This window comes from Miniopterus natalensis, chromosome 8 (assembly GCF_054644295.1).
Source record: "Miniopterus natalensis isolate mMinNat1 chromosome 8, mMinNat1.hap1, whole genome shotgun sequence".
Taxonomy (NCBI): domain Eukaryota; kingdom Metazoa; phylum Chordata; class Mammalia; order Chiroptera; family Miniopteridae; genus Miniopterus; species Miniopterus natalensis.
In genome coordinates this window covers 48663014-48690774 of record NC_142088.1, presented here as the reverse complement: position 1 = coordinate 48690774, position 27761 = coordinate 48663014, and the positions used below count along the sequence as shown (strand labels likewise).

Below are 27761 nucleotides of genomic sequence, written 5' to 3'. Positions count from 1 at the left end.
GCTTTGTATACTTTGCACTTGAAATCGTTACATTCAACTGAATATTTGGCTCATTCAGATTCGGCATCTCCTCGCATCCTCGAGTTCCCTCCTCCGCCCCTCGGCTCCAAAGGAGGGAGGGGAGGGAGGAAAATGTTTAGTAAATTGCACATCTTTGAATCTTCCTAAAGCAGTGGTCACAAAGCTTAAAGGTGACACAACAGCGCTCACGTAAAAGCAACACACGTCCCCCACCCCCCACCCCCCAAGCCAACAATAAAATCATCCCCTTCAATTTGCCGTGATCGGCGGGACCAGGAGCCAGGTGATTATCCTAATTAATGTCTATCTAATTAAATTACTGTCAGCAGCTAACCAATGGCAGGAGCCGTTTCATCGGCTGCACAAGCAGCAAGATCAAAAGTGAGCGAGCCTTTTCTGATTGCTGCATAGTGTCAATTGGCCAATCTCTTCTCCCAGGGAAGGGGAAAAAAAAAAAAAAAAAAGTAAATCAAACCTTTGAGAAGCATTTGCTGGATGAAGTGCTTTCTGTCTAGTGAGGGGGTCTGTGGATTTCTAGTTTATGATAAATAGGACTTGAAAGACCGGGAGCAGGAGGGCGAGCGCGCAGGTTCTAGAGCGATGCAGCTGGAGCACTGCCTCTCTCCTTCTATCATGCTCTCCAAGAAATTTCTCAATGTGAGCAGCAGCTACCCGCATTCAGGCGGATCCGAGCTTGTCCTGCACGATCATCCCATTATCTCGACGACTGACAACCTGGAGAGAAGTTCACCTTTGAAAAAAATTACCAGGGGGATGACGAATCAGTCAGATACAGACAATTTTCCTGACTCCAAGGACTCACCAGGGGACGTCCAGAGAAGTAAACTCTCTCCTGTCTTGGAGGGGGTCTCTGAGCTTCGTCACAGTTTCGATGGCTCTGCTGCAGATCGCTACCTCCTCTCTCAGTCTAGCCAGCCACAGTCTGCGGCCGCTGCTCCCAGTGCCATGTTCCCGTACCCCGGCCAGCACGGACCCGCGCACCCCGCCTTCTCCATCGGCAGCCCCAGCCGCTACATGGCCCACCACCCGGTCATCACCAACGGAGCCTACAACAGCCTCCTGTCCAACTCCTCGCCGCAGGGCTACCCGGCGGCCGGCTACCCCTACCCCCAGCAGTACGGCCACTCCTACCAGGGAGCTCCGTTCTACCAGTTCTCGTCCACGCAGCCCGGGCTCGTGCCGGGCAAAGCGCAGGTGTACCTGTGCAACAGGCCCCTGTGGCTGAAATTTCACCGGCACCAAACGGAGATGATCATCACCAAACAGGGAAGGTAATGCTCCAATCCGGCCGCCGCCGCTCCGGGCGCCGCCCGGGGGCAGGGGACCGCCGCGGCCGCGAGGGTTTGGGGTCGGGAGCCGAGCGGAAGGCGCTCTGGTGCGCCCTAGAGCTTGGAAAGGGGGGGAAGGTAGGACCACTGCGGTGAGGTTGGGGGTGGGGGGATCCCTCTCTGGAAAGGTGGTAGGAGAAACAGGCAGTGGCCGGAGAAAGGCGAGAGGGAGAGGGAGAGGGAGAGACCCGGCCGGCGGCCGCGGGTGCGCAGGGACGCGCGGGTGCCCGGCAGGTGGAAACGCGGGGCGCCAGCCTTGCTCTCCACCTGGGCAGGGACACCTGCCGACTCCCCCGCTCCAGAACACAAACCGAACCCCCGGCTTCGGCCGCACCTCTCCCCCCCACACACACACCCCTCTTCTAACCCGGGAGACGTTCGCTCCCGACGCTCTGAGAACAAGTTTTGCTTTGCTATCTGGCGCCGTGCTTTCCTGCTTTTAATCCTTAACATTTATGTTTCCCCCTTGTTTTCTCCCTCCCCTCTTAATTTAAATAGGCGCATGTTTCCTTTTTTAAGTTTTAACATTTCTGGTCTCGATCCCACGGCTCATTACAATATTTTTGTGGATGTGATTTTGGCGGATCCCAATCACTGGAGGTTTCAAGGAGGCAAATGGGTTCCTTGCGGCAAAGCGGACACCAATGTGCAAGGCAAGTCCTTCCAATTAACACGTTTTCCTGACACTTATTTAGGTGAGAATGATTAATTAAAGCCTTTGTGGACTGGCTCGAGCGACTTTTAAAACGATCGGCCAGTGACTCCTAAAAGGGAACCAGGGAGATAGGAAGACAGACAGACTGGGCGGTGGGAAGGGCGAGGATTGTGCAAAAGCTACTTTAATCTTTCCCAGTTAATGGGAAGAAAGCGCGGCCTAAAAAGCCCCGGCTAATGGGCCTCACAGTGGAATAAGGTGTGTGTGCGTGTGTGTGCGTGTGTGTGTGTGTGTGTGTGTGCCCTACGCAGTGAGGAGTTGGGACTGGGCAGTGCCCGGGGCACGTGTAAACAGCATATTTCTTTCTCTAGGAAACCGGGTCTATATGCATCCGGATTCCCCCAACACGGGGGCTCACTGGATGCGCCAAGAAATCTCTTTTGGAAAATTAAAACTTACAAACAACAAAGGAGCTTCAAACAACAATGGGCAGGTCAGTGGCTCAAGCGTGCTCTCCCTCCCTCTCTCCCTTTCTCCCTCTCCCTCTCTCTCTCTCTCTCTCTCACACACACACACACACACACACACACACACACACACGTCCGCCCCCCCCCAAACATTCAGTTCATTAGTTTAAATCAGCATGAAAAACTGGATACATGTTTCTCTGCTTCATTAAAAAGCCTCTTAAAAATGTCCACCCTCCAACATTACATTAGACGCTGTGTAGAGCTGGTCGCCTCGCCCCCGCCCCGTGGCGGGCCCGCCACCTAGCCCAGCACAAACACTTGGTTGGTTTCGAGAAGGAAACCCACGGGATCGCAGGCTGTGCAATCTTTGTTCCCCGCTCCAGGGCCGCAGTGACGGGCCCTGAGGCTCGGCGGCCGGGCGGGCTCCCCGCGGTGCTCGGGCGGCCCCTGCTCCGGGGAGCGGGCGGGCAGCCGCTGCGGGCGGGCCGCGGGCCGGGCGGGCGCCGAGGCCGCCTCGCGGGGGGCGGGCCCCCGGGCTCCCGCCGGCCTCCGCCGGGCCCGCGGCGCGCAGCCCCGAGCTCGCCCGCCCGCCCGCCGCGGTGACGCGCCGCCGGCCTTCCCTCTCTCCCCGCGGGACAGATGGTGGTCTTGCAGTCCCTGCACAAGTACCAGCCGCGCCTGCACGTGGTGGAAGTGAACGAGGACGGCACGGAGGACACCAGCCAGCCCGGCCGCGTGCAGACCTTCACCTTCCCCGAAACGCAGTTCATCGCGGTCACCGCCTACCAGAACACCGATGTAAGGGGGCCCGGCGGGGCTGCGCGCGCGGGGCCCCGCGTCTCCCCGCGTCTCCCCGCGCCCGCGGGCGCGCCCCGTCAGCCGGCTCGGGCACCGGCGGGCTCTGCGGAGCCCTTTAGGCCGAGGGGTAGGGGCCTCGGCGCCCGACCCAATTGCCTCGCCGCTGGGAAAGCGCTTCCGAGTCGTCTCCGTGGCGAGTCACCCGGGCCCCCTTTGAGGTGCCCAGGATTTTAGGGCCCTTTCTCTTTAGAATATTTAATTTAGTTCTCAAACTAGAACAGATTTAAATCTGTTTTTTTTTTTAAAGCCCTCTTTCCTTTAGAAAACAAGCAGATTTCCCACTGCATTTTATTCTTGGCAATCTGTGGCATTACCTAATATATATAAATATACTTTTTTTTTTAAAGTCTCGGAACTGATGGCTGAAATAAACATCACTTTCGGGTGATCAAAAGAACACACTAATTCTTATATGTGAAAGGGACAATAAATTAAATTACCATGGGCTATGGAATGAGTTTTCTAGCTCTTGAATCTCTTCAGCATTTGCAAGCTGTCGAACACCAAAACTGATTTTAAGATGCAACTTGTGTGTTCTTCAGGTTGTGACTTCAGAAGCAATCAACTTTAAAAAATATGGCGAAACATTTAAAACAGGCTATTTTGGTGATTAATTCAAGTACCCCTTAGAGACTTTTATCTGAGTAAGTGCATTATATGTAACAAGCATTTTTAACCTGTGCCTTTGAACCAATTTAGAACACATGTGAGAGCTCACTGAAAGCAGTGCTTTAGTTTTAGGCATCATTAATTTAAAGACGTTCCTCATAACTTTCATGATAACTTCCTTTTTTCCCCCTTTCCATCCATTCCCTCAACTTTTTCAGTTAAGGAAGCCTTGTTATTTGATGGAATCCTAGGCCTTCAGACCCTATAAAAAAATGGCAAATGATATATCCTCAAACACCCAGTCCTCCCGTAGGGAAGGTGAGAGCATAGTCATCTCTTTTTCTCTTTCCCAGATTACACAACTGAAAATAGATCACAACCCCTTTGCAAAAGGATTTCGGGATAATTATGACACGTAAGTAATTGTGCACCTTTTTTCTCATATAGTTGTGGATGTGGGCTTTAGGTCAAAGGTGGATTGCTATGTATAAGGTTTTCGGAAGCTGGAATGTGTGAAGACAAGGTTGTTTTCTTCCAGGGTTTCTCTCTCCTTTTTGTCGGCTCCCATTCTCTCTGGTGACCTTCTGGCTTAGCACTTCAGTAGTTTTGGTCAAAGGTTTCCTCCACCTATTTTTAGCTTTCTTATAAATTACCAAGTTGTCGGTGGGCCTCTGAGGCTGGCTGGCTGGCTGGCAGGGGAAGCTGCCCGGGTTCCCGGGTGCAGCAGTTGTATGTGGTGCTGCAGATGCTCAGCTCAGATTGTCTGTGTCTGAAACCTCCCGATTCTGCCTGAAAGTGCATGTGGCTCTGGCAGTTGTTACAGTCTCCTTGGCATATGTGACTTTTATTTACCCATTTCCAAGTTGTGTGTAATAGCTTTTCCTGTGCAAGTTTACTATGGACTGAATAAAAATGTGCCCCCACCACGATGAGCGGAGCCACTATGACAGTCATCTCAGGCTTTGGGAAGGATCTAGGTGCTGTTGCTGTGTATTATTTATAAGCTTTAAGAGAAAAATATTTCCTCTTACATATGTTTTCATTAAAAGTGTTGGTTCCCTTTTCTCCAGGTCTCCCTTACCTATCTCCATTTCTTTTCTGTCAACATGCTGTCCTCTGGGGGCAACAGCAGGTGTAAACAGTGCTTTCTGTGCTTGTTCTAGCATTCTTGCTCCGAGTCCTGGTATAGTGCCTACGAGTTCAGATAGTGTTATATAGCAAAACCTAAATCTAGATTGTGGGGATCCCCACACTGTTTTCTGACCATAAAAGGGAAGAGGTACATAAACTTTAATTTCTCGGCTTGCATTAAGTGCCTGGGATAGAGCTGCAAAATTGAAGATGAAATAGATTAAATTTATAGAGAAAGAGACAAGTGGCTGCTTCTATTCCATCTCCAGGTAGATACCAACATTCCCTTCTGATATTTTTATAACAAATTGACAAGAGAGTCATTGATATTGCTCCCTATAACCATCTTGTGCACCTTTCAAAAGTAGTTCAAAGGAAGCAAGCCTCACCAGTGATTCCCCAGAATAAAAACTTGGCTACTCTAGACCTCACAATCTAAAAAGGTGGACCCGGCACAGTGGAAAGTGTGTGGCCCAGGAGACCAGAGCTATTGGTCTCTGTACTAGGGGGTCTTGTAGATTTTGAGCTTTTAATTCTGTTGTGAACATCTGTTCCAAAGCATTTTATTTTGCACAAATCAATTTGGTAATCCCAAGTGGGTTGGGACCTGGATGGGCATCTAAACTATATCTTTTGCAGACTGCTTTTTTTTCTTTTAAAATATTGTGGTGGTAAACAAAAAAGATATTTGCACCTTGCTAGTTATGCTCCTTTTGTGCCTCCCTCTACTTCTCTTATTTGAAACTGGAATTAAATTTCAGGAGGGAAATTCTGTGCAGTAAACAAAATGGACTTTAGCAGTGGCAGTGTAATCCTCACCTGCCCCTCCTCTGGCTGACTTCTGTTGGAAAAGCCAGTTTGCTCTGATTCTTAAACCACTATATATTTTTCATAAAAAGCTTCTTTACCTATATGAATGGGTACTTGAGCTTTTGGGGGGGGGGGGCGGTTTAGGGAAGAGTAGAATGGTTTGTGACACTCTCCTTTTCCACTCTTCTGTTGGTTATTTGGACATGGCTCACTTCTGGAGAGCCTGGGAGAGCAATAAGAGTTCAGGGGGACTAGAGGGTTGCTTGGCCACTCACCAGGGAATCTCCTCCCCAGAGGCTTAAGGTCTGACAAGAATGAGGCTCTCTTTCAAAACAGTCTGTTGATTAAAGATTAAAACATTTAAGTGTGAGCTAAATAAAAAGAGGCATGTGTATATGTGTATGAGAAAACACTTCTACCAATCTTGATCCAATCTCTGGTTCCCTTTCAATTCTAATGGGATTTCCTAGGCTCTGGGCCTAGAGTTAATTTTTGATTATTTTATCTAAGGTAATTCCCAGTAACACAATTACTGTCTGGGCAGTTACTGGTAGTGCAAGGTATTTAACTTCCCTTTGCCTCAGTTTTTTCATCTGGAAAGTGGGGTCATGATGGTACCTAACTCCAAGGATTGTTGTGATAGTTAAATAAGCCACTATCTGTATAGTCCTAGACAACTGTGCCTGGCATGTGGTCAAGTTGTCTGAGGGTTAGCTGTTATTAGTGGGAGATTGCTTGGAGGGAGTTGATAACTGTACTGTAAGAGTTTGCCCCAAAGTGTGTGTGTGTTTGTCTGTTTGTTTTTTACCAATAAGAAAATCAAAAGCTGCACAGAGAAGGTCTTTGTAAAATAATTTTATTGATTGTTGACTTTGTTTCCAAGTAGTCATTCTTGTTTGTATTGGTAGAGGTGAGGGTTAAAGGATCACACATGGGAAACAGGACAGTCGGTATTGCAGAGCCTTCCAGCAGCCGCCCTGGGGTCTCAGGAGGCTGAGGAAGGCGGGTTTTTAATGATTACTACCTGGGCGGCCCCGCATGTGTGTCAAAAGGAAGAAAGCCGTCTTAAAAGGGTGGAGCAGTGGGTACCTCGTTTGGAAATGTGGCTCAGAAACTTTCCGCAGAGGAAAGCCCCCCTGGGCAAATAAATAACACCTTGGTTAATAACACCTGGGGTAACCTGCCATCCTGTGTGCGCGTGGCGGGGACGTGGCATGGGGTCCGCGGCCGCGCTCCTCTCGGCCCCGCGTCCCCTTGGCCAGTGAGAGCAGGGGCCGAGCGAGGGGCGCCTTCCTCTTGATCTGTATCAGTTTTGGGTCCTTGAATAAACAAGTTGCTCCCTTTTTCATTTCACGATTTGATTTGGGGCGGATGCAGGTCTGTGACCTTCTGTCTGTCTCCTTCCTGGATGGCAAGTGACAGCTGGAGAGCGCGGGGATGGGCGAAGAGCGGTGTCCTTTCCTTTTGTTCCCCCGAAGGGACCTCCGCGCCACCCCTCGGTTCTCTCTCTCTCCTTCCCTCGCAGGATCTACACCGGCTGCGACATGGACCGCCTGACCCCCTCGCCCAACGACTCCCCGCGCTCGCAGATCGTGCCCGGCGCGCGCTACGCCATGGCCGGCTCTTTCCTGCAGGACCAGTTCGTAAGCAACTACGCCAAGGCCCGCTTCCACCCGGGCGCGGGCGCGGGCCCCGGGCCGGGCACGGACCGCAGCGTGCCGCACACCAACGGGCTGCTGTCCCCGCAGCAGGCCGAGGACCCCGGCGCGCCGTCGCCGCAGCGCTGGTTCGTGACGCCCGCCAACAACCGGCTGGACTTCGCCGCCTCGGCCTACGACACCGCCACGGACTTCGCGGGCAACGCGGCCACGCTGCTGTCCTACGCGGCCGCGGGCGTGAAGGCGCTGCCCCTGCAGGCGGCCAGCTGCCCGGGCCGCCCGCTCGGCTACTACGCCGACCCGTCGGGCTGGGGCGCGCGCAGCCCCCCGCAGTACTGCGGCGCCAAGTCGGGCTCGGTGCTGCCCTGCTGGCCCAACAGCGCCGCGGCCGCCGCGCGCATGGCCGGCGCCAACCCCTACCTGGGCGAGGAGGCCGAGGGCCTGGCCGCCGAGCGCTCGCCGCTGCCGCCCGGCGCCGCCGAGGACGCCAAGCCCAAGGACCTGTCCGACTCCAGCTGGATCGAGACGCCCTCCTCCATCAAGTCCATCGACTCCAGCGACTCGGGGATTTACGAGCAGGCCAAGCGGAGGCGGATCTCCCCCGCAGACACGCCGGCGTCCGAGAGCTCGTCGCCGCTCAAGAGCGAGGTGCTGGCCCAGCGGGACTGCGAGAAGAACTGCGCCAAGGACCTGGGCAGCTACTACGGCTTCTACTCGCACAGCTAGGCCGGCGCCGCGCCCAAGCCCGCCCGCGCCGCTCGTCCCGGCGCCCCCAGACCCCACCTCGCGCACCCCCTCGTTTCATGTCACCCTCGATTACCGTCTGCAGCGAACGAGCACAGGTCTCCAGAGTGTGACTTGAACCCCTCTTTGCACAGCAGTTTCTGCAGGTAGCGCACCGACCTTCAACTTGGCTGTGAACCGTTTGGTTTCTCCTGCTTCCTCACCTTCCGCGAAGTTAGACTCCCCACGCTCCTCCTCCCCCCAAGGCTTTCCCTCGCCCCCTCCTTCTGGTTCTAGTCCCCAAACCCTTCCCCTTCGGGAGACCTGGGGCGGTCCCGTCGGGCGGCGGCGATTCGGGCCCGTCAGCCTCGGCCTCCCCGTCGCCCGCAGGGTGTTGACTCTCGAGCCTGGACCCACCCCGCGCGTCCTTTCTGACCCCCGAGTGGAAGGATGAATGGATGGATGGATGGATGGATGGATGGATGGATGGATGGATGGATGGATGGTAGGGATGTTAATACTTTCAGTGGAACAAAGCCTGTGAAATGATTGTATATAGTGTTAATTTACTGTAACGAATGGCTAGTTTTTATTTTCATCGTCAAGGCACAAAACCAGTTCATGCTTAACCTTTCCGTTCCTTTATCTTTCTTTGCTCCTTTCTCTACCCACCGCTCCCGATAAAAAAATTTTTTTTTTTCCTTGTGAGATAATTAACAATATTCTAAGAGGCTCTGGAAACCTGAAATACTTGATAGATATGATGATGAGTTTCTCACTTCTCCTCAATCCGCTGCATGACCTGATTGCTCTGGGCCCTTCACGCACACACATAGCCAAGGAGAATGCGGCCGGACACCTGCCGAGGACGGGCGTCTGCTCCTAGGCGAGTCTCCATTAAGTGGCATGATGCCTGCAAAGCAAAGTTAACTGGAGTTGTATGTTTTCCCCTCCTTCCTTCTAAATAAAATAGCTCAACATAGCAATATTATTTTGCCTTATTTGTTTTTCCCCAAAGTGCCAAATTCATTACTGGTCTGTGCAGGTGCCAAATATGCTGACAAACTGTTTCTGAATATCTTTGCAGTCCCCCCCCCCTCCACCTTTCTATGCTGTAAATCTTTGTAATGAATATTCCACTAATGATATAGATGACTGAATTGTTGGTAACTATAGTGTAGTCTAGTGAAGATGAATTGTGTGAGTTGTATATTTTACTGCATTTTAGTTTTGAAAATGATTTCCCGCCACCTAGAAACAGCTTAAATTTGACTTCCTTGGGAAAACACTAGCATTAATGCAAGTAAGACTGATTTCCACCCCCCCCCTAAGTCTTGTTATATTTGATAAGAAGCATTTATCCCCCTGGAAATAGATTAGTAGGATTTCTAATGTTGTGTAGCAAACCTATACTTTTTTTTTGTATCTTAAAATTAATGTGAAATATGCATCATACACAATATTCAATCTAGATTCCAGTCCATGGGGGGATTTTTCCTAATAGGAATTCAGGGTCTAAACGTGTGTATATTTTGGCTCTTCTGTAAATCTAATGTTGTGATTTTTATATTTGTTTCGTTGTGTCTGTGAACTGAATAATTTATACAAGTACACACTCCATTGAGAAACGTTTTGTTTTTTGCTCGTTTGTATCGTCTGTGTATAACAAGTAAAATAAATCTGGTAAAACACTATGGTGTTTGAAAACAGTTTACAGTTTGAGAATACTTTAATTATTATAGGCGGTAACTTTTAAGGGTTAAGGAAGAATGACCTCTCCTGACTCCAGTATGGGGCAGTCTGTTTAATGGGAACCACCTCCCATATCCCCCTTAAATTTGTTTTGCAGCACTGCCAGTAATTCTCCTTTCCTTCTTACTTACAGTAACTTAGTTCCCTATGAGTCCTTGCACTTTGTTGCACTCATTCCCCCCCCCCCCCCCAGGAAGATGTATGCACTTCATCATGTGCTGATCTCTGAAGGTGGAAATAATTCGAGCAGGAAAAAGGAGGGTCTATCAGGCTAATCAGGAGTTGAGAATTTCTTTAAATGTTACAAAGTAAGGCGTGAGGCTTCGAGTAAGAAAGAGTAGGGTGTAACTGAAATGCATGTGAAATTCGGCTGTTGACCGTAGCTTTCAGCAGAAGTCGAAAATTCTGGTCTTTAAATAGGAGGCCTGGGAGGCCAGTGGCGAATCTGCAAACACAGAATGGCCTACATTTCCTCAGTGGATGGTTTGGGGGTCTGGGGGCTGTTGGGCGGGGGTGGAGAAGGGTGACCCAACTTGTGAAAGGTCAGTTTTTTTTTTAACCACTGAACTTAAAACTTGATTTGGGACGTATTTGGGGCACCGCTCCATCCTTTCTACAGTGGAATCCATGTGCCAGTGCTGCCCAAGCCGGATCCCTATCCCTGGAGTAAAATGCAGAAATGTGGATACTCCAGCTGGGGGAGGGGTCGCTGTGTCTTAGTCGAGGAGCCCGCAGAGCTCTGCCTTTACCTCGTGGAGGAGCGGTTTTTGTGCTTTGTCTGCAGAGGAAGGAGATCCAGGAAAGAGGTGGAAAACAGTTCAACATTGTTGCTTAGTCTGGGCCGGTCTCAGGTTACGGGACTAAATTTACCATCACCTAGAGATTGTCCTGTCTCACCTTTGCTATTTGGCAGATGCAAAGAGGCTTCAAAGTTCCAACAGAAGTGAAAATTAGAGGGGGGAACGAGACCGGTTTGCCTTCCCCGGACAGTTCCGCCACTAGACGGCGTTCCGCGGAGTCTCGCCTATCTGGAAAAGCGACGACGGCTTCTCCTTTGTGCTTTTCTCCCTTCCCCGCACCTAAGAACTAAACAAGAGGGCCCAAAGTACGAAACGTGGTGTCCGGGTAGTGAGTGAATGCGAGCGGTGGATGCCTGTGATCCCCCACTGGGGCTGCGCTCCTGCGACCTCGCGGCCCAGGGCAGCGCCGGGCCGGTTGCGGGGCGCAGAGGCCGCAGCGCCCGGGGCGCGGGGATCCGCGGCCCGACGCGCCGGGCCGCAGGCACCACGGGCGGAGGAGCCGGTGTCGTGTGCGCGAGTGAAGCTCTTAGGGGCCGAGGATAGATTTCACAGGAACGTAGTGACTTGTACGGAAAGACGCACTTCAGCTGCCATTAGGAAGTACTTAAAACACCCGGGAGGTCGTTTCCCTTGCAGCTCCGCCGCCATCTGCTCTGTGGACTGAGTCAGCCCGAGGTAACTGCGGCTCCGCGCTCCTCTCGGAGGCAGCGTGCTTCCTGGTCCCTTCCAAGCACGGTCATTTCTCTTCGCTTCCGAGAAGCCTTGGGCGTCCAGTGAAGCGACACTGTCCGCGTGCCTGGGAACCCGCCGCGGTTCCCAGGCGGCCAGGGTGTGGACTGGGGAGGGCCGGTGGGGATCCGAGGACGCGCCCGGGGTCAGATGTCGAGCTGCCTTTTTAGCTCTGGGAGGGCAGGGGTCAGGGTAAGGACAGAGACGGACGGCGATTCCTCCCCGTTAACCGCAGAGTTCCAAAGTTTCCAAAACCGCCTTTTCAAAAAGAGGAAGGAAAAAGAAAGGGAGCCTGCGGCCAGCACTCTGTTCTGGCTGCCGCCTTCCCGCTCCTCACAGCCGCGCCATCTTAACTCGCTCCCCGTCACCCGCTTGAGGCCGAGCGCGCGGCGGGCGGGCGCCGCTGCTGCAGCCGAGGGGCGCCGCCCTCGCCCCTGTTCTTGACCTTCGGGCGGACGACGCCGGTCGGTGTACACGAGGGGCGGGAGCCGAGCGCGCCGCGGTCTGGGGCCGCGGCCCGGGCGGCAGGGCGGCCCTGCGCCGGCGGGCGAGGCTGCGGCGCGGCCCGGGCCTAGCGCCGTCCGAGTGCCCGGGAGCCCAGGCCAGGGGCCCAGGGCGCCTGCAGGCGCTCGGCCGGCGGTGCGGTCGTTGGGAAGCCGGGCCCCGGCCGCTGCGCGTGGGCCGAGGCGTTTCGGCTTCGCGTTGGGCGGGCGGGCGGCTGTCCCGTGGCTGAGGCGGCCGCGTGTGGATCCAGGCCGGGAGGCCCGGGGAGGGGTCCACTCAGGGAGTCCCGGCTGGGCCCCAGGCGGCGGGTCAGGGCCGGCGTGCAGGCCCCGGCCCGGCCGTGCCGGACGCGGCGGAGTCCAGCCGAGCGGCCCGCGGCCGGGGCTCGGGCCCGAGGGCGCGGCCTTCTCGCCGGTTGGCGCGCCGGGCCCACCGACCAGGATTTAGGGCGTGAAAGCCTCTGGGGCCGAGCAGACTCCTACCCAACGGTTTGTTTAAAAAGTCTGGTGGTTTCCGTCTGTTTAGCACATCACCCGAGCTCTTGCAATGCAGTAACTGGGGGTCTTCAGAGAACTTTCTGAACGTTGTTACCTCCTGCAGTTACATTTCTGATAAAGCCTCCGGGTAACACTCTTCGTGATCCACCTTTTTGTGCGATGTTAAGTATTTCTCTCTTTAGCATTGAAGCCTTGGAGGATGTTCTGCTTTCTGTTTAGGGTGCAAGCTTGGAACAAAGGCCTCCTGGAACACAGGCCATTTATATTAGCAAGAGAACTAAAAACTGGAGCAGTATTTGGGCGACGTGTTTGTGGTCGTCGGTGATTTAGGAAATGCTCAGCCTGTCCTCAGGGCCAGCCTCTTTTTCTTGTGTATATTATTTTATCATGTAGATATTTTAGCCGTGGGGATAGGGAAAGAAACACACACACATAGACTTTATGATCCTCTGTGACAACAAACCACGCTAGATTCCCCCAGAGGAAACAGCAACAATTATTATTTTTAGACAAACTTACTTATGAAGAAGTTAGCAACTTTAAATACCAGTGATACACGTTCAGTTTTTAAAATATTTAATTTACTCTGATATTACGTGGGCAATTGCTTTATGAATTTTAATGTTCGAAAGAGTAAATTTTTGGCCTAGCATCAGTAAAATCAGTCTTTCAAAAGGTAGCGGAGATTTTTTTAAGCATGTTAATATATGATTTGTTGAAGTTACAATCTGAAGGAAAGATTTACTTTTGGACAGTCAGGTCTTCTTTCGCCAGAACAACAAGGTAAAATAAGTTATCAGGGAAGACAGGAACGAACTAGGCAAGATGTAAGGCATTATACTGGGTTTAATTCAGTTGCTTTGAGATTTGTGTGTCTTACTGGTTCCCCTCTCCAGCTTGTAAATTAGGCTGCAACATATTTAAAAATATATTCACTTGAAAGAAAACCCCACTGCTTTCACAATAAAGTAAACTTGATGGTGTACAAGTCGCTGGTCTCATCTGAGCTGATTATATCCGCCTTGCATGTATTTTACACCCACAGTATGGTTTGCAGCAGTGTTCAAGGCATGGCGTGAAAATTTTGATTTGAATAGTTCCATTAAAGCAATGAAAAAATAAAACCGTGGCTTAATAGACCTTCTAGTGATAGCTCCCCCTCTTACTATGCTAACTCTGAAATAAATATGTAATCTAGCATTAGGAACATGGCATTTGGAAGACCCTTGCTGGTAATGCTTAATTTAATAAACATACTAACTGTGACATTATTAATGCCATGAAGTGTGTACCACAAGCTGATTCTTTCAGGTTGTTTGACCTATTACTTATCACCAGATTCCTTATAAACATATCCTGTGATTTGTAACTTGAATTTTACATTAAAATTATTTTGGCTTCCAACTCTTTAAAAATATCTGCATGACATGGCACTCCCTTTATATACAAAGCATTTATACTTAGGTGTCTTGGCTCACCTTCTATGAAGAGGAAGAGGGAGTTTAGGAGGAGAGAGCATCTTGGTGGATATGCCTGTGGTCATTTCAGCCAGTATAGTTATTTTGTTCCAATACTAGTAGGAAGGAGGGAGAATAGAACTGAACTTTTAAGTTTTGGGGCAAGGGTTATACTACTTAGTATATATATGTTTATGTATATATAAAATATGTTATACATATGTTTGTATATAAAATATGTTTTATATATATATGGTTTATATATGGTTGTACTAAGTTTTAAGGGATGGCAAGTTAATTGAACTTTCTAATTGAAAAATATAACAAAATAAATACTACTTATAATAGGTTTCATGCTCATAGTAGGTTTATTTAGGATTTGGTTTAATACATATCTTCATGTTAGCAGAAATGTCCTATGTTAGCAAAAAGCCTTTTCATTATAATCTTATTTCAGGTTCCTAGAAATAGAAAGAAGTCACCAATGTTCTCAAACCACAGGATCGTCCTAGCTCACATTTCAACTTTTTCAAGATGTATTTGTCTTTTATTTTGTCATTCCTTGTGTGGAAGGGAAGGCATTTTTCAATCTTAGGATAATTCAGAAGCAATTTTTTGGTTCTCAGTTAATTCAGTTTCATCTTAAAAGTTCAAATTTAGCAAAGCACATGTTCCCTTGTTCATGCCAAGTGTGATAAAAACTAGTCGAAAAATAAAACCATTGCAAACAAGTAGAGCACTGCACTTCACTGCATGTATACTGGCCACAGCATTTCTAAGTCTGATGTCACTGCCGGCTAGACTGCCTCTGTGGGCACAAGTAAGGCTGCCTTTGAAAGTTGATAGAAGGCACTACTGTTTCAGATCTGTGTTTGAATTGAGTACATGTTTTAAATAACCTCTTTGAATGTTCATGTGCACAGCCATGAACATCCAAACATTTGCTGTCTCCTGTCAAGAAAAGGTTATTCTCTTTAGGCTCCAGGATATGGGTATGTTCTCCCTCTGCATTAGGATATATTTTCTTTGTATCTAAAAACGTGAATTAGCAAAATCATCTCTTCCCCTTTGTCAAATTATAGGCTACTTAGTGGAATTGTAACTTCCTTAGTAGTTTAATCTTTGTATTAACAATATTAAGCCATCATATATAAAGTTTATCTTGAACTTCAATGAATAAAACATACATACATGTTATATAGATTCAATTTAGGCCATCTGCAATCAACAGTGACATTTTATGATAACTTTTTAGATTTCTATTATTTTGAATGGCTTTTCTCAATTGGGAATTTACTAAAGGCCAAACCATTATTTCTAATTAAAAGTATTTCAAAGGTGGTTAGTACTTTTATAACCTGATGTGTTTTTAAATTAAACATAATTTTGGATATAATTTTACCAAATAATAGCGGTGTTTACTACTCAACACCTACCTTTGAGAAAACAGAAGCTACAATGAGGACTTATCCTTTCACAGTTTACTTACCACTGAATGCTTCATATTTTGTTTTCCCTACCTGTCTTAAATTGCTTTGTATTTTTAAAAATTGACTGTGTTCTGAATAATCATTAGAGCTCACTCACCTTTGGGATTCACCCTCTTAATTTATTCTCACATTCTGCTTTGTTCCTGCGGAGAAAGTCAAAGAAACATACTGACTTCCCCCTCAACAAATTTGTTCTTGCCTCCTCCAGCTCTGCTGTCTCCCTGACACTCATTTTGCCCTTGTTGACTCTCTTGCCAACAACCTCTTTTAACTTAATCTTTTTTCTCATGCTACCTCCCTGAACCTAAATCTTTATTAAATCTATGCCTGATTCATCAGTTTTGTTTATAGTAGGTCAAATTTTAATGCTTTCCTCAAAAGCAACTGTAAAGTTTTCAGGACAAACTTCAGATACAGTATGTTTTATTTAACCTCTCCCGCATTGCTTTTTTTTATTATGTGCCTTTTCCTGTGTACTTCTATACTCACTTCATCTCAGCATTTGCTTTATTAAATATTTTGCCTCTTACTGGTATTTCTGTTTTCTTCTGTACCCATAGCATTCGTAGCTGTGCGAGGCGCTCCCCTTACCCCGCTCCTTTGTGCCTGGGCCCATCCATCAATGCTTTCTTTGATCCTTTTGAATTCAGCGTCCTCATTTGCACAGACATCAGCATCTCTCTTACGACATTTACCAGTGCGCTCTTAACCAACTGTAATGGCCTATTACAGACTGATCTTTATTCTCTTAGGTATTCAAAATCATAATTAGCCCTTTGCATGATTTAGAATCATGGATTCTGCAACTCCTTCACTTTTCCTTCCTTCTTCCAGCTTTTCTTTCATGGGTTTCTCTGCTTGCTTATTTATTTATGAAGTTTATAGCTTTCTATAGGATTGCTTTTCACAGGGCGTGTTCTCATATACCTTTCCTAAGAAAACTTGCTAGACATGTGTTATGGAGGAATGGGGTGGGAGAAATATCCGGTACTAGTTTTCTTAATACGTATGTTCCTTTCACTCCTCGCCTAACAGCCTTCCCCTACTGGATGGCTTCTTGTTTCTTATAACCTGATACATTTTAACTGACATGCTGGGTTTTCCTGTTTATCCCTCTTGAACCATCTCACACCAGCTCATGTTCTCCTTGCCCTTAACTTAAGTTTAACATAATGAAGTTTAAAATGAAGTTAAAAATTTTTTTTTTTTGTTAATATTAATTTAATGCCATAAGGAGATTGCAATATGAAGTATACATGCCAACACCATTAAGAAGGAAGGTGTTTTTTATGGCTATATAAATGTATGTACTCTCTCTTAATAATGATATCACTATAAGCCCTTTTTCTATATAGCTACAAAAAATAAAGTACTAAACCTAAGAGATTCGGGCCCTCACATACCATGAGAAACAGTTCTACTTGTATCACCACTTCTTTGGGAAACTCTTTGTTCCTGAGTTTTAAAGTTACACAGATATATATTTGTTTTTTTAGATATTTTCTTTCTTTTTTTTTTTAACTTTAAGTTACACAGATTTTAAATTTCATTTTCAATTCTTTTTGCTCTACAGTAATCTTTCAAACTATAAATATGTATGTGTGTGTGTATAACACCATGATGAGATGGAGAACACCAGCATAAAGTCAGTAAAAGTGAACGGGGAATTTTGACACTCCTTGAATTCTGCTGCCCTAGGTACTGTCCTGGTTGTGTGCTTTTTGAGGACCTCCTATTGGAGCTTGAAGTAGCCTTTTAACAATCTCTTACCTACGAAAACAATTCTCTACTTTCAAACACTAGAATAAAGAGTCTTTAAACTAATCACTTAATTTGCACATAGTATAAATTAAAAAATTTTTTTTTATTGTTGACAGTATTACAGATGTCCCCCCCCCCCCCCCCCCGCCCCGGCACCACCCCAGGCCTTCACCACACTGTAATTTCTATTTGAGTAAGAAGTTGGTGAAAATCCCACCATGTCAAAGAAAGGTTCATGCAATATAACTGAAAATTTGTAGTTGGTACAATGGCTATTTAGTATGTAGCATACCTGCCTTAAAGTTGTTTTGAAAATACAGGCCTCAAAGGAACCTGACTCCTAAGCTATAGGAGAAAACACCGACACAAACAAGACACTTTACATTTATGATTTTCAATATCCTCAATCGTAAAATGAAATGAAATGATAATCAAATCTTTCAAGTATCTTTCAGCTTTAAAGAGCTTTGTTTTTAGTGGACCGCTGCCTTTCTAAGCAGTTTGAATTCAAATGCTCTGAGCCAGGGCAGAACCACCTCTAGAGCAGTGGCTTTCAAAGTTTCTAACTGATACAGTAATAAATAGATACACGTTCACACACAGAAGCTTCACAAAATTTTACCCCACTCAATGCACTCTGATACTTTTTCTCTTACATTCAGTTCCATTGAAAAGAAAATTCTGGTTATGATCTAGTAAGTTTATTTCATGATTCTCTGATGGACATGACTCAGAGTTTGAAAAACATTGCCACAGTGATACTATTAATTTCACTGGCCTAAAATGTCCTTCATTTCCTCTCATATCTTTACATTTTAATATTTCTCTTCTAGAATGGCAGAATATGCAGTGAATCGCTTATTTAGGACCCGACTTAAATGTATGGCATAAATGATATTTGGGTATAAAGACTGAGAGACTGTCCTTTGCAGTGTTCTTTGTGTTACGATCTGCAATTAAAAAAAAAAATCTTTAAGTTCTCTTTCTTCGAGATTGCTCTATTTTATTTAAGAGTTAATCTTATTTTTTCCCAGATGTTCTAGACATTTCTCTCTCTGTTATGCACATACACATACTTTAAGCGTATTGATTTATTGAAATCAGGTCACTTCTAGTCTTGGGCATAAACAGGCCCATACTTGCTGGTGTGGTACTTTGCACGAACTGCCTGTTTCCCTCTTTTGACACTAAGGCACAGCTGGATGGAGGGAAGAGGGCAGCAGCAACTTCTCAGATCCTTTAGATCAGCGGCTTCCCATCAGAGTCACCAAGGGAGCTTTTAAAAATTCTGTTGTCAAGATTCACACCCCATCCTCAACAAATCAGAGTGGGAATGCCCGGTGGTGAGAGCCCGGCATCAGTGCTTTCTAAAGATTCCTAGGTGACTCCAATGTGCAACAACATGTGGGAGCCACTCCTCTAGGTTTTTTGTTTGATTTTTTTTGTTTTTGTAATGAAAGAAAAGATAAGAACTTTTTATTTTTTATTTTTAAAGTTTAACCACTATTGACCATGATAGGAAACTAACTCTGGTAATAGCAACTTTCTTAAAAGTAAATACATAGATTTAAAAATAACTATTTTTAAGTGACTTTGTGTTTTCTTTTTCTTTTTTTAACACTGTGACAGTATGGTCATATTTTAGAACAGAGAGTTTATCCCTTTGACTCTAAGAAAAAAGCAACCTGAAGGACACTGTCTTCTCACTGTCTGTGCGTAAGAAGCGTTTGTACTTCTCCTCCAGCTTATCATGATTAAAACATGATAATTAGTGCTGTTTCTGGAAACTGTACAGTCATCCATAAGGTAGCCTTTATCTGGATAGACTGAAATTGGAAGTTCCTTGGAAGTATTGCATGTTTGACATCTGATGTCATTCTCAAAAGAATAAATGCCAGAGTATCCAGAATAGTCCTAATCCTTGGACAGAATTCTAGGGTGGGAAGTCAGAATAGCAATGCCAGCCATGTATCACATTTCAATTTGGTTATGAAGGGATTACCTCCAAAATGTGTCAGATGGAAAAATTTCTACCCTTAGTACAGGCCAGATACAAGCAGCTTACTTACTCAGATAGCTTCATAGTCCATGGCAACCTCCCAAGTCATTCATTTTTAAGTGGTTGCATCCATTTGAGTCATGATGTGAACACCCAGCAAACTGAGTCACAAGTTAATTTACATATTTGAGAAGTTGTACTCAGTATAATGCAATAGAAGTATCATAGAAACCCTCCAATTTTGTTTCGTTCAGATTCGGATTCCTCTTGAGTGTGAAGTTATTATTTATTATTGTTATCCCTAGAAATAAGTTAGTATGAATTAATCTGCTTCTCTTTTGCATAGTATTTATATGTTGAAGCATTATGTAATAAGTAGAAGATAAGATGAAATGAGATCTGTGTATTTGCTGAGAAATATCATTTAGAATATGAAAATTCACCAGTTCTAGGACTCAACACGGTTAAAACTCAAAAGATTAAAAGTAGCCCTGGCTGGTATCGCTCATTTGGGTTGAGCCTTGTCCTGTGCACCGAAAGTTCGCTATTTCAATTCCCCAGTCAGGGCATATGCCCAGATTTTGGGCTTAATGGGGACGTGCAGGAGGTAGCTGATAGATGTTTCTCTCTCTTCCCCTCTCCTTTCCTCTCTCTATAAAATCAATAAAAACATATTTTAAAAAAAATTAAAAGGGAAAAAATTGGTTAAATATATTTTGGGATTTGCTAAGTTTAAACTAGTAGAAAAGTCCTAGAGTTTTTGTTATGTATAAACAATTCAGTTTGTCTAATCTTTAGAAATCTGCAGGTACTGGGATTTAAAAAGAAAAGAACACACAATAAGAAAAGTTGAAGTTATTGAGTCTACTTGTTTTTTACACTGCCTACTACCTAACTCTATAAGTGCAATATTTCATCTGTGTGGGAATTAAGTATTTACATTAGTTCAAGAAACTAGGCAGTCATCTGACCATATCTTATTATAGCTCACTCCTAAATTTAGAAGTGTTCCCAGACTGAAAAATGGTAAAGGGAGTAGGGAACAAATGCACAGGTTTTAGTTTACTCCTTGTTTTAGATTTCATTGTTTTAATCATACCGAATTGACCCTTTTAAGAGAGTTAAGTAAGATTGTGTTAGAAATTTTTGAGACCTCTAGTTCATTTGTATAAAATTCATACTTTTCTCCCCCAATTAACATACTTTCTAGAAATGATATATAGTCAATGAGAAAAAAAAATCAGGCATTTCCTTTTTCTGAATTATCTGTGTACATTGCATCTCACTTGCTTCCATCTGCCAATCTTGGGATTACTTTTACTAGATAACAAAAAAGGGAAGTTTACGGTAGAAATGAAATCTGTTTATCAGTGAATACAATTTGGCAAGAAGGAGGACACAAATATTTCTAAAATGAAATCTTCAGACTAATGGATTTCATTTATCCTTGCTCTTTTTTCAGTCTTAAACGACAAGAAATGAAAGGTTTTAGTGTATTTTTATTGCAAACTGAAAGCAACATTTTAATAGTCATTTCACAGAAATCCAAGTGAGTATGTACCTACCAGGTGAACTTTATAGGCTAGCAGTACCCGAAGCCAAGCTCAGGATTTCTCTGCTGCTGTGTGGAAAGCCTCCCTGACAGATCTCCACACAGGGCGTCTGACCACTGCCCTTTTCTACTGTGCATTTCCAGTTGAGAGAAGAGTACAGGTGGACAGTGATTCATCCCCACTTTATGTCTCTGTTTAGGGTTCATGGAGTTTAAATGAACTTCCTTTCTCTCCTTTTAACCATTGTTGGCACTCACAGCTTAAGAAGTGAAAAGTAGCTCCTTTTGCCCTGGCTGGCGTGGCTCAGTAGGTTGGAGTGTAGTCCTGTGTGTGTTGCAGGTTCGATTCCTGGTCAGCGCACATGCCCAGGTTCTGTGTTCGATCCCCAGTCAGAGTGCCTGTGGGAGGCAGCCTATTGGTCACACTGATATCCGCCCCCCCCCGCCGTCCTCTCCCTTCCTCTCTCTAAAATCAATTCCCTCAGCTACATGTGATTATACCTAGCTGAGGGAATCATGGAATGCTTTATGGATGTGGTACTCACTGAGCCTGGACTTGCAGAAGGCCAGGGGTTGTGAAGGCATTCTGGACAGGGGAAAAAAAGTCGTAAGCAAAGTCTAGGAGGTAGAGAAGCAGAGGGAAATAGGTAATCGTTTTGATGCTTAGGAAATAGAGTGGGTAGAGAAGGTAGTAGGAAGGTGGGTGAAAAATTTAGATATGATAGGTGAAATATAACCGAACACTTTGAGTGTTAAGACAAATTGGGCCACTGATTAAACGGAAATAACTCAACGTGATTAAATTTAACTGACTTTTACTATGAATTCTATTAGAAGAAACCATGTGTACTGTTGTGCAACATTTATTTTTCATTTGACAGTAATTCTAGGCTGTATTTCTAACTGTACATATTGATCTCATTCTCTTTAAACATCTTTACTATTAACATATGGATAAACTATACCAAACTTAATTTGTTCTTACTGATGTACATGCAGTTGTTTTTAGGTTTGTGCCATTGTAAAAATGCTACCGTGTATGTATATCTTTATATACTTAAGTTAGATAGCTATTGGATAAGTTCCAAAAAGTAGAATTTCTGGGCTAAAGGCTGTATCAATTTACAGTTACTCCATAAGTATATGAGAATTTGTTTCCTCACCCTCTCACCAGTTCCAGCTATGTCAGTCTTGACATAATTAAAAATTTGATCATATTGATGAAATTAAAATTGGCATCTAAAATAGGAAGGTATTCATTAACTAGAAAACATATAACATTGGAGGATGTGTAATCCTGGGGTAAGAAATGGTGTAACAGTGTAATAGAAAACTTATGGGAATAACATTACATTCCTTTCTAGATTGTTAGTTTTACTTGAAGATGTGGGAGGAATACAGGTTATTTTCATTTTAAAACAGGCTGAAAAAATTTGAAGACAGAATGTAGAATATATATCATTTATTTTTTATTAATAAAAACAAATATTCTATTTCATTTTTAAATAATGTATATGATAGCACTTTGCATATTGGGAAGTGCTATACAAATTTTATTACTATGCAAACCAACCACCTATTATAAAGACATAGGATCTGTCTTCATTGCTCAAACAAGCCATCAATATATGAGAAAAAGGAATGGCAAAATGTTCGTTTATTCAAATGTTCTGATAGAATTGTTACTTACACATATCAAAAAGCATCATAGGGTAGAATTTAGTTAACACCTACTTCTCTTCCTTTTTCAGTTTCAGGTGGTAAGCAAACTATTACATTGCCTTAAATAAATTTAATTTGCTTTTTTATACATATTTCCTTTAATTTAAAAAGCATCATTTCAATTTTTCAATTTTTCAATTACAGTTGACATACAATTATTATATTAGTTTTAGGTATCCAACATAGTGATTAAACATTTATATAACTCACGAAATCATTACATTAATAGTCTAGTACCCACCTATCCGAAACCATACATAGTTATTACAGTGTTATTGACTATATTCCCTATGCTGTACTTTATATCCACGTGACTGTTTTTTAACTGGCAATTTGTACATCCCTTCACCAAAAGGTCACTTTTTAAACTTGCTGTGTATTTCAAGTAATTTTTTTATAGTTACCACATAATCTATACTGCAGTCTTGATGGTATATTTATAGTCACCACATAATAGACACTAATCTTTTCACTGGGTAGATGAAGTGAAGGGAGCAGAGGCTAATTCATTTTTAAGACAACACATTCAATAGAAAGAAGCATTAGCAAGAGATCATGACTTTCGGGTCTCTCCAAAGTTCGCAACGTGATGGTGTCTTCATACTTTAAAATTCTTTAACAAGCCCTGGCTGGTTTGGCTCAGTGGTTGGAGTGTCGACCTGTGGACAGAAGGGTCCTGGGTTCGATTCTGGTCAAGGGCACATACCTTGTTTGCAGGCCCATTCTTGGCCCCACTTGGGGCTCATGTGAGAAACAATCATGTCGATGTTTCTCTCTCTCCCCCTTCCACTCTCTCTGAAAAGCAATGGAAAAACTATCCTTGGGGAAGATATATTTAAAAAAAAAATTATTTAACAACACAGTTCTTTTTTTAAAAATGCAATGATATGCAGAATATAAAACGTGAATGTGTAGGTGCTCTGTTGAAGCAAGGGGAGGCCCCTGGACTTATGGTCACCAGGCCTCAGTTTCTCCAGTGACACCTGAGGTGCCCCCAACAATATCTAGGTGTTGGGAACACAGTGCAGGAACAATGCTCTTGTAGGCCATTTTGGTGCCTCTGCTTTTTAGGAGACACCAGGTGAAAACTCCCAGATTGCTTAGTGGGTTATTCCATCCTCTAATTATCCTTGGAAGACAGTAAGTCCTTAATTTGATGTATGAAATTCTAAAGGTGCAAGGTTTTAGGTTCTAGGTTTCTTGGCTGAAGCAGACAGATCTTTGAACTTCATTTTTCGTATTGTTTATTAATTTCCACAAGCTAGATAAGCATAATAAAAAATTATGCTACCTCTGTGACTCAAAGAACTTTCCTTTTGTGATTTATTGATCCTCTAAGTATTTCATTCATATATATATATATTTATTATTTTTAAAAATATATTTTTATTGATTTCAGAGAGAGGAAGGGAGAGGGAGAGAGAGACAGAAACATCAATGATGAGAGAGTCATTGATCGGCTGCCTCCTGCCCACTCCCTACTGGGGATCGAGCCCGCAACCTGGCCATGTGCCCTGACCAGGAATCGAACCATGATCTCCTGGATCCTAGGTCTATGCTCAACCACTGAGCCATGCTGGCTGGGCTATATATATATATTTAATTGATTTCAGACAGAGTAAGGGATAGAGAGAAAGAGATAGAAACATCGATGATGAGAGAGAGTCATTGATTGGCTGCCTCCTGCATGCCCCCTACTGGGGATTAAGCCTGCAACCCGGGCATGTGACATGACTGGGGGTCGAGCCATGACCTCCTGGTTCATAGATCGACACTCAACCACTTGGCCACACTGGCTAGGCTCTAAGGATTTCTTTTAAAACATGAGTCTTCGGGGATATTTTATACTTAGGCTAGATGCTTTGGGGTCTGCTTTTGACTTCTAGGATCTCCTAAACCAAAATAGTTATTCTGGTGGAAAAGTTAAAAAGGAACTCATTAAATTTTATGATAATATTCTCCTTTATAGTAATCATGTGTTTCTGAGGTATGTTAAGTAAGCTTTGATGATTGACCCATTGATTCATTCTAAAGGTAGATTTACTCTAGAAATTCTGCCCTAAATATTGCACTAAAATAATACCACCTTTTTACCAACATGCTGCAGATAGGTCTGGCCCCAAGCAGGAGAGCAATGCCATGTGGCAGATGACTAAAGCCACTAATGCTAGTGCTGTGCATTAAAACTTGGGATTAAGTCCAAATGAGACTGGGTGCCATAAAGTGCTCCTGTTGACCTTCAAAAACTGTCCATGAAGTATGAACCCAGGTTGAATTAAAAAGATAGAAACTTCACAGAGATCTAATTTTCTTTTTATTTTTTGTCAACAGTCTTTAATAAGTACTTTAAATTATTGTGGTAATTGACAGTGATGAGCAGAGAACTCTATATATCCTGGGATGTTCTGAGTAGTCCTCAGTATAAAAGAGTACATGTTCATCAAGTCAGTTTTCTACTTAATGCCATATCTCACAAAGGTATTAAGTTAACTATATTAACCTATGGGTTTAATTGGAATTTTAAAAAATATTCTTTTACCTTTGACTGAATGGATAAGAGAAAAATGGTTATTCTGTATTTTCTAATGAAGTTTCTAGCTTCTTTAGTTCTGATCAGCACCATAGGAATCCTCTGACCATTTAAATAAGATTTTTCTTAAAGAAAATTATTTATAAAATGCTAATAAACTATTAAGTGAACAAATAATACAATATGTGATAATTTTTGCACCCTTCCTACAGTGCCTAACATTTTAATACAAACTTAGTGTATACTTGATAACAATTTACATGTTTATTTTACCATCTGGTAAATGTGTAAACGATATTTTGAGAAGCACATTTCATATTCACTTTAACAACTTATCCTTGACAATATGTGCCCTATCTTATGTATCGACTGGAACGATCTTGGAAATTTTTGAAAAAGATGAATCCAGGAAAAAACACACATTCATGTCCTAGTTTGTTTGTTTTAAAAATATTATGGAGATTTCAGACTTAGTTTTTAGTACCAAACTGAGGGATTATGTTGTTTGCTGACTTTTACCAGACATCCTGCTAATTAGGGTAGAATAATCAGAGCAGCTTCCAAACATTATATCATGCACATCAAATCAGGTTTCCTACTAGCACTGTAGGCCACATAGGTAGCAATAATGAAATAAATATGGTTCTGTGTGTTGTATAACACTATCACATCTTTTTCAGAGTGTTTGGCTTGCTATTGCTTGTGTCTAAATATGGGAAGATAATTTTTTCCAATGTGTTGCAATGAACCTCAAGTGGATAGCTTTTATCAAAATACTTTTAACAGCACTTATGACACTTTGGCCTTCTGCCTTCTTTATTTCATTCTCTCTGCTTATTGGTCTCACTGGAATAAATCTCAGGGACTTAATACAAAACAAGCAAATGGATAATTTTATATTTAGTTTTATTTATTTAAATGTGTTTTTATTGATTTTTTTTTCTTTGGGGAGAGAAAGAGAGAGAGAAAAGGGCAAGAGAGAGAGAACCTCAATGAGAAACATCGATCAGCTCCCTCCTGCACAACCCCTACTGGGGATTGAGCCTGCAACCCTCGGCATCTGCCCTGACTGAGACTGAACCAGCTACCTCTTGGTTCATGGGTGGATGCCCAGCTACTGAGCCACACCGGCTGGGCTATTTAGTGTTATTTTAATGCACCGTTTCTTAGCTGGTAATAATCTAAGAACCCTTGTAAAATTTTGTAGACTACCTCTACATACTAATTACCATCTGCCTGTCTATAATGAAGTGGTTCGATAAGCAAGTTGCAAATGTTGGCTATAACAGATATATTCTTCATCATGAAATCTTTAATTTGAAGTCAAAATAAAAGTCAAAACCATATTTTTATCTATTAGATTTAGAAATCAAAGTACAGGTATATCTTACAAATATTTTTATAAATGAATGATGTCACCAATTACTTTTTAAATTTATTCTAAATAGCATTTAAATCTCAAATTAGTTGTTCTTACCATTTGTTTCTTCATAGAATGCATATCTCACTATTATGATTATATAACATAACCCTGAAATATATTGTCTGTGTATATCTTAATCTACAGCAGTGATATTAAGCTACATTGTTCCTGATGCTTTATAAAGCTTATAACCTACTCTGTACAACAACCCCACAAGAAGGACTTCAGCTTCATGTTACACATAAAGAGATTGAGGCACAAAAAGTTTATCTAAGAACTAGTGAATGTTAGAACAAAATTTGACCCCAGATTTGCCTTTGCCTTGAACCATGCTCTCTTCAAAACATGGTTGTCTCATTTTTAATCAGGAGGACATGAAATCTACTTTTATTGAAGTATTTAAATGTCCAACATAGTGTCATTTACCATGGAATGATGAAGCTGCCTGATACATACATGACATGACAGGGGTGGAAATGGGGTACAGAAGAAAGAAAATGGAGATGACCTTTTAGAATCCTGTCAGCACTTGGATTGCATAGTTCTAAAATCTGCCTCTGTTTAAGTTATTATTATTGTTTTAAATTTATTTTAAATTAAAAAATTTTTTCAATTATAATTTACATTCAATATTATTTTGTGTTCGTTTCAGGTGTACAGCATAGTGATTAGACAGTCATATACTTTAGAAAGTGTTTTCCCTGATATTTCCAGTACCCACCTGGCACCATACATACTCATTACACTATTATTGACTATGTTTCCTAGCTTGTACTTTGCAAGCCCATGTCAAATTGTTATCATCATGCCTCCAACTCTTACCTCAACCCAGTGCACCTGGCTTTAATTTTTTTATAAAATGGAATGGAAATTCAAATCAAGTATTTAAGGATCAACTAATATTTAGATTTTTAAGAAAATGCGAAAATATCTTAGACATCATTGCAACTCTGGAAAAAAGATTTTTTTGAAATATCAAAAGTATTATGATAAGAACAAATACTGAGTGCTTTATGACATGCTCTAAGATGTTTTTTTAAATGGATATTAACTAACTTAATTCACATAATAGTCCTGTGAGATAGATATTATTATTCCAATTTTTAAGATGAAGGATAGAGAGGTTAAGTAACTTGCCTAAGGAACAGTAAATAGTAGTCGAGTCAGGATTTGAACTCAGGCAGTCTGGTTTCAGAGTAATGATTACTAGCAATGGTATTAAATAAATGAAATGAAAATTGATCCCTCTCTCAGGACTAGT

The 27761-nt window shown here is 43.6% G+C and overlaps 1 protein-coding gene and 1 long non-coding RNA gene across 2 annotated transcripts in view; both read left to right on the top strand.

Annotated features, from left to right (window-relative positions):
- The first annotated feature begins 621 nt into the window (after nt 1–621).
- On the top strand, nt 622–8287 carry TBR1 (T-box brain transcription factor 1). The gene is made up of 6 exons (XM_087819427.1): nt 622–1313; nt 1869–2023; nt 2397–2518; nt 3135–3293; nt 4316–4377; nt 7429–8287. The coding sequence occupies exons 1-6, from the start codon at nt 622–624 to the stop codon at nt 8285–8287; spliced, it is 2049 nt and encodes a 682-aa protein (XP_087675553.1).
- A 2818-nt stretch (nt 8288–11105) lies between these two features.
- LOC107524818 (uncharacterized) overlaps nt 11106–27761 on the top strand; it is an 89008-nt gene continuing 72352 nt past the window's right edge. The window contains exon 1 of the long non-coding RNA XR_001602015.2: nt 11106–11141. This is a non-coding gene — a long non-coding RNA (uncharacterized LOC107524818). The remainder of the gene's footprint in view (nt 11142–27761) is intronic.

What these genes read in the sequence shown, in the direction of transcription:
- TBR1 (XM_087819427.1), top strand. Translation starts at nt 622, where the DNA reads ATGCAGCTGGAGCACTGCCTCTCTCCTTCTATCATGCTCTCCAAGAAA. An exon ending in CCGCCTACCAGAACACCGAT is followed by an intron (nt 3,294 to 4,315) that starts GTAAGGGGGCCC and finishes TCTCTTTCCCAG; the next exon opens with ATTACACAACTGAAAATAGA. An exon ending in TTTCGGGATAATTATGACAC is followed by an intron (nt 4,378 to 7,428) that starts GTAAGTAATTGT and finishes CTTCCCTCGCAG; the next exon opens with GATCTACACCGGCTGCGACA.